Raw genomic sequence first — 10,469 nt, 5'->3', positions numbered from 1 at the left:
AATGATTGGACCAGTTGACAGCTCTGCTAACCACATGTTAATGTACTTGTCTTCCTAAAGCCTTTCAACATCTACTATTTTGTCTTCTGTCTTCTTTGTTGGTTTTAAAGGTATGAAATGAAATCATAATTGTTTTCTTGTCTTTCTCTTATTATTAGTGATCTGAAACATTCTTTCACATGAATGTTGTAGAGTGCAAATCTTTTGCAAATTCTTTGTTCATATTCTTTAATCATTGTAAAAAGGGAATAGAATTTATTTTTATGTATCAATTCCCTATAAATCCTTTATATCAGATCTTTATCAGACATTCATTTATAAGAGTTCCTACAATCACCACATCCAAAAGGTGTCTATCCAGTATGAATTCTTCTATGTCTAGAAAGGGATACAATCCTTCTAAAGATTCTCCCACATTCATTGCATTCAAAAAGTTTTTCTCCATTGTGTATTCTCTTATGTCCATCAAGGTCTTCACAATGGTAAAAAGACTTCTCACATTCACTACATTTAAATGATTTCTCTTCAGTATGAAATCTCTTATGTTTAGTAAGGTCTCCACACTGACGAAAAGATTTTCCACATTCACTACATTCAAAGGGTTTCTCTCCACTATGAATTCTTTTATGGCTGCTAAGGTTTCCGTATTGTTTAAAGCATTTCCCACATTCATTACATTTAAAAGGTTTTTCTCCAGTATGAATTCTCTTATGTGTAGTAAGAGAGTCACTCCTCCTAAAGTATTTCCCGCAGTCATCACATTTAAAAGGTTTCTCTCCTGTATGAATTCTCTTATGTTTAGTAAGGGATTCACTTCTTCTAAAGTATCTCCCACATTCTTTACATTTAAAGGGTTTCTCTCCAGTATGAATTCTATTATGTTTTGTAAGGTATTCATTCCTTCTAAAGGATTCTCCACATTCATTACATTTAAAGGGTTTTTCTCCAGTATGAATTCTCTTATGATTATTAAGGGATTCACTCCTTCTAAAGGATTCCCCACATTCATCACATTCAAAGGATTTCTCTCCAGTATGAATTACTATATGTCTATTAAGATGTCCACGTCCTCTAAAGGATTTCCCACATTCATTACATTTAAAGGGTTTCTCTCCAGTATGGATTCTATAATGATGAGTAAGCAGGGTCCTATAGCTAAAGGATTTTCCACATTCATTACATTTAAAAGGTTTCTCTCCAGTATGAATTCTTTTATGTCTGTCAAGGTTTCTAAAATGACTAAAGTATTTTCCACACTCAACACATTCAAAGTTTTTCTCTCTAGTATGAATTTTCTTGTGTCTGTGAAGACTTCGGTAATGACTGAAGAATTTCCCACATTCATTACATTCAAAGGGTTTCTTTCCAGTATTAACTCTTTTATGTTTGTCAAGGTTTTTACAATGTTTAAAGTATTTTCCATGATCAGTACTTTCAAAGATTTTCTCTCCAGTATGAATTTTCTTATGTTCGTCAAGGTTTCTGCAGTGACGGAAGGATTTTCCACATTCACTACATTCAAAGCGTTTCTCTTCAATATGAAATCTTTTAGGTTTAATAAGACATATACTACTTCTGTAGGATTTCACACATTCCTTACATGCAAAGGATTCCTCTCCAGAATGAATTCTCTGATACAGAATATGACTAGATTTGCAACTGAAGGCTTTTCCACATTCAGTACACTGAAAAAATTTCTCTGTAGCATGAATTGTCAGACAATTTGTAAGGGATAAGGTGTTGTTGGAGATTTTCCCATTCTCATATGCTTTTTCTTCAGTATATTTTCTGTAATGCTGCATAAGGTGTGAATGGTAATGGAATGACTTACTGCATTTATTATAGTTGCAGAGTTTCTTCTTAGAAAAGATTCTGTCTTGTTTACTTTCACCTGAAATATGTGTAAAGTTTTTTCCACATTTATCATGTTTATGTCGACCTTTCTGTGTATGAATTCTTTGTTTTGGAAATGAACTTGACCCCACATGGAATCCTTTCTCTAATATATTACATTCATTGTCAATGGACTTAGTAGATGTTTTCCTATGGGTGACTGTCACTTGCTCGTATTGTTTTTCATGGTTGCCCTTTCCTTGCTCTAATCGAATAGCACACTGCCAGGCTTCTACTAACTTGAATTTTTCATTGGATGACTCTCCCACAAAACTGTCCAGTTTTGGAATTGTCTCTGTTGTTTCACAGCTAATCTCCAGATTGAGGCACTCTAAAAGAAAGGGAAAAAGTGTTACTATGTATGCATCATTTGCAGTGCTTGAAGAAAGAAAACTGAGACTTATTCAATTCTGTCTCATCTGTTAAAGAGAATGATCAATAATCTAGAATACTTGAAAAGGAGAAGAGGAAGCAACTGCTAGAAAAAAAGTGGAAGAGGAAAAAATTATGTAGCAGATGAAAGCAGGAGGGGAGAAAAGGAACTAATAATGAAAACTTCAAAGGGAAAGGGAATTCAAAATGGGAGGAGGGAATCAGAGATGAGGGGAAGAGAACCAGTGGGAATAAGGCTACCTAGAAAAAAAAGAATAAGATAAAGTAACTGAAGGAACATAATATTGTTTACAGCAAAAAAAACCCAACCATAACTTGAAAGATTGTACAGGATACGTTTAAAAAGGGGTAGAAGGAACAGTAGGATAGCATTGTATATTTAAAAGATAATCGCATGAGAGAAAATCCAGGAACCAAAGAGGAGAAAGTTGGCAGAGAAAATTTAGGATAAGAACATTGGACAGAAAAACAGACAAAAATAGACAAGGAATTGAATCCCTGGCCCCATTTGAATATTTGGTGCATTTTCCATCTTTTTTGGATCTCTTTGGGGTATAGGCTTACAAGTGATAGATATTATATCAAAGGATAGGCACGATTTAGTGACTTTTTGGATATAGTTCTAAATTACTTCCCAGAATGATTAGACCAATTTATAGCCCCACCAACAGTACACCATTGTGCCTGTCTTCCTGCAGCCCTTCCAATAATTGTCATTTTTCTTTTTTTTTCCATCTTTTTTAATCTGATGAGTATGAAGTGGAACCATAGTTGTATCAATTTTCACTTCTCTATTAGTGATTTCAAGTATTTTTCTTATGTTTGTTTGTAGTATGAGTTTCTTTCTTTGAGAACTACCTGTTCAAATTCTTTGACTGTTTACTTATTTAGGCATGGCTGTCATTTTTATGTTTGAATCAGTTTAATATATCTTGGATATCAAACCTTTATCACAGAAACTTGCTGCAAAGATTTTCCCCCCAGTTAACTACCTTTTTTTTAACTACATTTTTTTTGTGTAAAAACTTTTCAGTTCTGTATAGTCAAAACCGTTCATTTTATTCTCTGTAATCAATCATCTCTATTCTTTATTTGGTTTTGAACTCTTCCCCTATCTATAGTTACAAAAATGTATTTTCTTCCTTATTTCCTTGTGGCAGCTAGGTGAATAGGGGATGAAAGTGCCAAAGCCGGAATCTGGAAAACTTGAGTTACAATGTAATCTCAGACACTTATTAGCTGTAACTCTGAGCAAGCATCTATTTGCCTCATTATTCTCATCCATAAAATGAGGATAACAGTTGCACCTATCTCCAAAATTGTTGTGAGAATCAAATGAGATAGGGTAATTTGTAAAGCACTTAGCATAGAACCTGGCACATAGTAAGCACTATATACCAACAACAACTACTTTTTAATGCATATAAAAATATTTAGGTCATTAATACATTTGGAGATTTCTGTGATATATAGTATGAGAAGTTAGTGTAAGCTTAATTTCTGCTTTTCCATTTTACCTGCACTTTTTGATGAACAGTAAGTATTCGTTCTGTTATTTGGGGTCTTTGGGTTACTGGACACTGCTGATCAACTTTTCTGTCTTTTAACCAGTACCAAAAAAATTTGATGAAAGCTGCTTTGCAGAATTCTTTGGGATCTGTCCTTGGCTAAACCCCCCACTTCCCTTGCTCCATTATTTCCTGTGATGATTTTTTTTCCTACTTTTAATTTCAATCTTTTTTTTATCCTCTGATGATTTTTGATCTTTAGTTCCTTCAGATGAGACTGGTTCCATTTTTTTTCTAGCTCTCTAAAAGTAATCCTTTAGGTCATCCTTCTGAGGTGGCTGCCAAAACAAGACAGCTATTGTCCATCCATATCCTTGTTACCCATCTAGCAAAACCTTGATGTTTGCACCAGACAGAATAATGATCAAGAAATTCAAATAAAAACTATAGTAGTGATGTCTACCACCCCAGAATAGCATAAAGACAGCTGGCACCCATGGGCAAGGGATAAAGGTCCCTCCTTGTGTGGCCAGAGATAGGATATTTATAGCCTGCAAAGTTCTGTGTCTAGAGTCAATAAGAGCAGAGGATTCCCCTTTGGGTAGACGCTGAGAGCCTAGGGAAGCAGCATGTAGAGAAGGGCAACCAAGGTCCAAGGGTTCTGAGGTTCTTAACCCTCTGTCCTGAGATACCCAAAAGGGCCTTGAAGAGCTTATGTTCTCCACCTCTTAGCAGAGAATCATGTCTCAGATTTTCCTGAAAAAACAACAACATTGAGGCCATTTGCTCAGAGCTGTCTTTTCTATTCTTTCTCCTCATCTCATATCCCCAGATGTCTTCAGCCACTCTCTTCTCCTTTGCCTCAAACAGGCTGCCTTTCTCCTTACCAAGCAAACCTCTCTTCATGCACAAGCAATCCTACTCTATCCCATCTCCTCCAGCACATTGTCCCCTTCATCCTCACCATCCTCTCACATATCTTCAGTCTCCCCTTCTCTGCTGCTTGTTTCCCTACAGCCCACAAACATGTCCATGTTTTCCCCCATCCACTAAAAACCTCATTTCATCCCCACTCGCTATCATCCCATATTTCTTCTCCCTTTTGTGGATAAACTCCTTAGGAAGGTCATCTGTAACCAACTTCTCCATGTCCTGTCCTCTCCCTGCCTTCTTAGCTCTTTAGAGTCTGGCTTCTGACCTCATCATTTAACTAAAAATGCTCTCCTTCAGAGTTACAAATGATTTCTTACTTGCCCAATCTAATAGCCATTTTTAAAACCTCATATTTCTTGACTTTTCTGCAGCCTTTGACAATGCTGAACACCTCACCCTCTTTGATACTCTCTTCTCTCTAAGTTTCTATTACACTTTTCTCTCCTTGTTTTCCTCCTAGCTATCTGACTACTCCTCAGTCTCCTCTGGATCTTCATCTTGTTCATACCTGCTAAAGATGGGTGTCCCCCTCATCTCTCCTGGGCCCCCTCCTCTTTTCTTTCTATGCTATTTAAAATCACAATTCAGAGACGAAAGCTTAGCACAGTATTAGGCACATGGTGGGCACTTAATATTTGCTGAAAGCTAGAGAGATGATTAAATCAAAGAAATCACCAACTAGTAGAAAACAATTACTATAAATCTGACTCCATAACAACTGAAAAGGAAAGCATGGATTTTCCACAAGGATTTAATGAATAACTGGAAGAAATGAAACAAGAAATTTAAAATGGAATAAAAGCTTTGGAGAAAAGAATTAGAAGGTGTATACTAGCTTTAAAAATCGAACAGTAAATCTTACTTAAAAACAAAATCTCCAAAAATAGACCAAGTAGAAATCCATGACTCCATGAGACAGTAAGAAATATCAGAACAAAATCAAAAGATTGAAAAAATAGAAGAAAGAATAAGATAACTGAGGTCAAGAAACAACTCTTCTGAAAAACAGATGAACAAGAGATCACTTAAGAATCATTAGACTTCTTGAAAAAATATGATTTAAAAAAAAGCTAAATACTATTTCAAGAAATCATAAATTAAATCTGCCCAGATCTATTACAGCCAGAGGGCAAAGCAAAGACAGAATGTACCATCATCTCCTGAAAGGAACCCCCGAAATGTCATAGACAGTATCCAGACCTCCCACATCAAAGAAAGAATATTGCAAGCATCCAAAAAGAAGCAATTCAAGTGCCACAGAATCACAATCAGGTTCACATAAAACTTGGCAACTTCTGCTAAAACAGAGTAGACCTCAGAATACAATATTTCAAAAGGAAAGAGATAGGTTTACAAGCAGGAATAACTTACCCTGCAAAGTTACATATAATCCTACCATGGGCAAAAGGAACCTTTAATGGAATAGTGTACTTTCAGACATTTCTGATGAAAAAAAAAATTAGAGCTAAGTAGGAACTTAGAAATACAAACATAAGAGTCCAAAGAAAATTGGAAAAAGTAAATTCATTTGAGTACCCGGAAAGACTTATATCATGATATAGTATAACATTTTAATAGGAGAAGAAACAGTTATGTCCTCAGAACCTTAATGTCTTCAAAAGGATTGAGAGAGTTCAGTAAGAAAAACAGAGATCTTGGAGGTGGATTGCTTCTGTCCTATGAGTCCTAAGAGGGGAAGAGAAGGGAGTGGAAAAGTGGCGTAGAAAGGAAGAAAGAGATGGAGTATGTTATTGTTCAAACCTGGCATGCTTGGGAAGAATAAATAAACATGGAAGACAAGGTGGAGAAGAGAAGAGGAATCATATGAATCTCACTCTTACCTGAAATGGACAGTGGAGAGTTGATATCACAGGTACACAGTTTGGTGGAGAAACCCATCAGATCCAACACGGTAACAACTGGGGATAGGTAGGAGGAGAGTAAGAAAGGATAATACCAGGGAGGGAATGGTCTCAGTGATCCTGAGGGGATGATTAAAGAAGGCAAGGGTTAAAAAGGAACTACCATCTATGGGGATGCCTTCAATGACCTCTGAGACAATTGAATAATTGCTGAGTGAAAAATTTTTAAAAGGCAGCTACACTTGGTGCCTGCTCTGTCTTTTCTTGCCCTCTCTTCTAAATCTATTTTCAAATTGTGGTATATAATGCAATGAAGTATCATTTTGCCTCAGGCAATGACAAAAAGAGGGGATTTCAGAGAATCCTGGTTAGTAAGAATTGATGCAGAGTGAAATGAGCAAAACCAGAAGAACAGTTTTTACAAAGACAACACTGTAAAGGAAAATAGCTTTAAAAGACAAAGGAACTTAGATCAAAGCTATGACCAACCATGTCTCCAGAGGATCTATGATGAAGCACATTAGTACCTAAATAGCCCTTGACCTAAAGGGGTCAAGGTCTCCCATTGCATCCTGGGTCATCTCCAGTCATCTTGATGAATATCTGGTCACTGGATTCAGATGGCTCTGGAGGAGAAGTGAGGCTGGTGACCTGCACAGCCCTCCCTCACTCAAAACCAAGTCAAGTGCAAGTCATGTCATCATTTCTTGATGGCATGGTCTTCTTCAGCAATGAAGGATGAACACAATAACCACTTCCTGACAGAGGAGATAGAGACAGGTATTTTTGGACATACCCACATTATGGATTCATTTGGTTTGCTATGCTTATTTCTTACAAAGGTTTTGTTTTTTCCTCCCCTTTTTTCCTCTGGATTAATTGGGAGGGCAAGGGAAGAAGTTAGTAATAGTGATATCCCCTCCTACTGACCACCAAAAAGTCATTGTAACAGTTTTTTAAATGCACATAGGACTACAGAAGGAACTTAAAAAGGAAGCACAGTAAGTAAGGCAGTTTTGAAAAAAACAGGTAGTGACTTACATGCAAAGGTGTTTCGTATGACTACACATGTATAACATATCAAATTGCTTGCTTCTCAGTGAGGGGGGAAGGAGAAGGAGGGAGAGAATTTGGAACTCAGAATTTGAAAAAAGAATGTTAAAATTGTTTTTACATGTGACTGGGGAAAATATTCAATTAAACAAGAAAATAATGTAGAATTTATTTTATGTGTGTGTCTATATATATATGTATATATATATATATATATATATACATATATATACATATATTTAAAGCAGTATAAAGTAGATATTCAGTTTCCCAGAGTCCTCGTTTAATGTTTTGGTGTGTTTGGAAATGCTTTTTTGTTTAAGTTGGTAATTTTAAAAAATAAAGTAATTCTTCAGTAATTTCACTAGCATGGATGGCACTGGATAAATAAATTAATTTAGGTAGAATTGTTTTATTATGCTAGCACAGTCTAAGCAATTATTTCTGTAAAAGTGTTTTGTAATTGTATGTCCATAGTCTCAAAGTATCTCAGTAAGTAAGACTCCTAAATATTTTACAAATTTTGTAGGGAATTTTTCTATCTTGCCTTGCTGAGTCTTGGTGGTGGTGCTGGTTTTGATAGCCAAGATCTAGAAACTATGGGAGAGCTATAAGTTGGGAAATAGCTAAACATATTGTGGTTTATGATTTTAATGGAATACTTTTAAAAGGCAGCTACACTTGATGCTCAATAAGAAATGGCGAAAGGAAAAGTTTCAAAGAAATGGGAATATTTGGATATAATAATCCAGAGTGAAGTGTGCGGATCCAGAATGACAATGTACTGTATACAGTAAAAACATAAAAAAACCTTTGAAAACTTTATTACTAACCATGACTCCAAAGACTAAGGATGTAGTATATTACCCATCTCCTAACAGAGGAGTGACAGACTCAAGGTCCCAAATGAGATGTACATTGTTGGAGATAGCAAATATGTGGAACTCAACTATGTTTATTTGGTTTTTTTCTTTTTTCCCCCCACTGTGGGGATTTGGGGACAGGGAAAGAGCTATCAGTAGTGTTTCCAAAATAACAGAAGAAAAGAAATAAGTTATTAACATCATTGGGTCATTGAAACATTTAAAAATGCACAGAAGAGAACAGAAAGTCCAGAATAAAACGTAGACAAGTGAGACAGCTTGGAAAGTAACATGTTGAATTTAGTATATATGTGTGTGTGTATATATATATATATATATATACATATATATATATATATTAAAAAAGAAATTATGTAACAAGTAACGTTTCACTGTAATCCTCTTTTTTGTTCTACTTTGTAACTGGAAATATTCTCTTTTTTTTGGAGAGTTTACTTTCAGAATTTTAAACACAAAAAAACTTTTTTTGAAAGAAAAAAGAATTTAACCCTTGAAAGAAATAAAATGGAGGTGTAGGAGTTTTCTCTTCTTTCTTTTCTTGTTGCTATGTGACAGTAGATGTGCTTTATCTGTAGAATTTCATGTTGGACTGTTTGAAGAAAGATGAACTCAGACAAAACCATTTTAATAAAGATGAAGGTCTGGAAACCCAATGCACAAATGACAGGGAGAAAAAAGGCAGCTGTCTTTGGTGCCTCCCCTTCTACATCCTGTATTCTGACCTCCCTCAAATGAAATTGGTCCCTTCAGAATTACCACTGATCTAATTGTCAGTGGGCTTTTCTCAATGCTTACCCCTCTTGACACTGACTACTTGACTGATTACTGACGCTGCTGATAAATCACTCCCTCCTTCTGGATATTCTCCAGTCTCCTGGTTCTCCTCTTATCTGTTCATATCTTCTCAATCTCCTCTGCTGGATATTCATCTCTACTCTGCTCCACTTACTGTGTACATACCCTCCTAGGTCCTTCATTCTCTCTTATTAGTGACCTTATTAGATTCCACGGGTTCAATTATTACCTCCATGCAGGTGACTCTCAGATCTGTGGACACAGTTCTAATCTCTCTCCTGAGCTCAGGACTCATTACAGGCTCATAGAATCATAGATCTAGAGTGGGAAGGGACTTTGGAAGGTAGTTAGTTCAACCCTTTCATTTTATAGAAAGTAGCTCTCAACTATGAAAGAAGGCTTGGCCTTCAAAGCTGCTCAAAATCTACTACTGGTCTGTTTTTTCATGCTGATTATATATCATTTTCCCTCAGACCCGCACATTCCTTCTTCCCCCTCTATAGGAGCAGTAACATCTGTTTCATGTAGGCTGGCCTAGTTCTTTAAGGGAGAGAGAGGGTCATTTTGCTTCCTCCCTGCTTGAGGTAAGAAGTTACAGCCCAGAGGGAGTTAGGGTCAGAAGCTTCACCTTGCCTCTTGCTTCTCTTTGCTTTCAAGCCTACTGACTCTGCAGGAAGTGAGTATTGTTTTATTTCTGATTATTTTTGATCCTGTATTAGTCAAGCTGATTTTAACTATGTTTTATGCTTCCCAAAGATTTATAGTATTCTATGCCTGGAACATGCTTTAGACTGGGCCTATGATAATTCATGCCTGGCATGTTCTCCCTCTTCATCTCTGCTTCTTGGAATACCTAGCTCCTTTCAAAGCTCAGTTTTCAATATACTGTCAGAACAATCTGGTAATAACTAAGAAATAGAGTGGTGGATCAGTGAAAGATTAGGTACACAATATATTGTAGCAAATGATCATAGTAATCTAGTGTTTGATAAACCCAAAGATCCAAGCTTTTGAGAAAAAAACCTCATTATTTGATAAAAACTACTTGGGAAAACTAGAAAACAGTACAGCAGAAACTAGGTATAGACCAACATCTCACACTGTATACCAAGAAAAGCTCAAAATGGGTATATGATTTAGACATAAAG

The 10,469-nt window shown here is 36.1% G+C and overlaps 1 protein-coding gene across 1 annotated transcript in view; it reads right to left on the bottom strand.

Moving 5' to 3' along the window:
* Positions 1-353: 353 nt before the first annotated feature.
* Positions 354-10,469, bottom strand: part of LOC140503263 (uncharacterized) — a 79,873-nt gene continuing 69,757 nt past the window's right edge. The window contains exon 6 of the mRNA XM_072607067.1: positions 354-2,224. Within this exon, the coding sequence (XP_072463168.1) occupies positions 354-2,224 (1,871 nt within the window). The remainder of the gene's footprint in view (positions 2,225-10,469) is intronic.

The sequence above is a fragment of the Notamacropus eugenii genome, chromosome 5 (genome assembly GCF_028372415.1).
Source record: "Notamacropus eugenii isolate mMacEug1 chromosome 5, mMacEug1.pri_v2, whole genome shotgun sequence".
Classification (NCBI taxonomy): domain Eukaryota; kingdom Metazoa; phylum Chordata; class Mammalia; order Diprotodontia; family Macropodidae; genus Notamacropus; species Notamacropus eugenii.
This window is presented reverse-complemented; position numbering and strand designations above follow the sequence as displayed.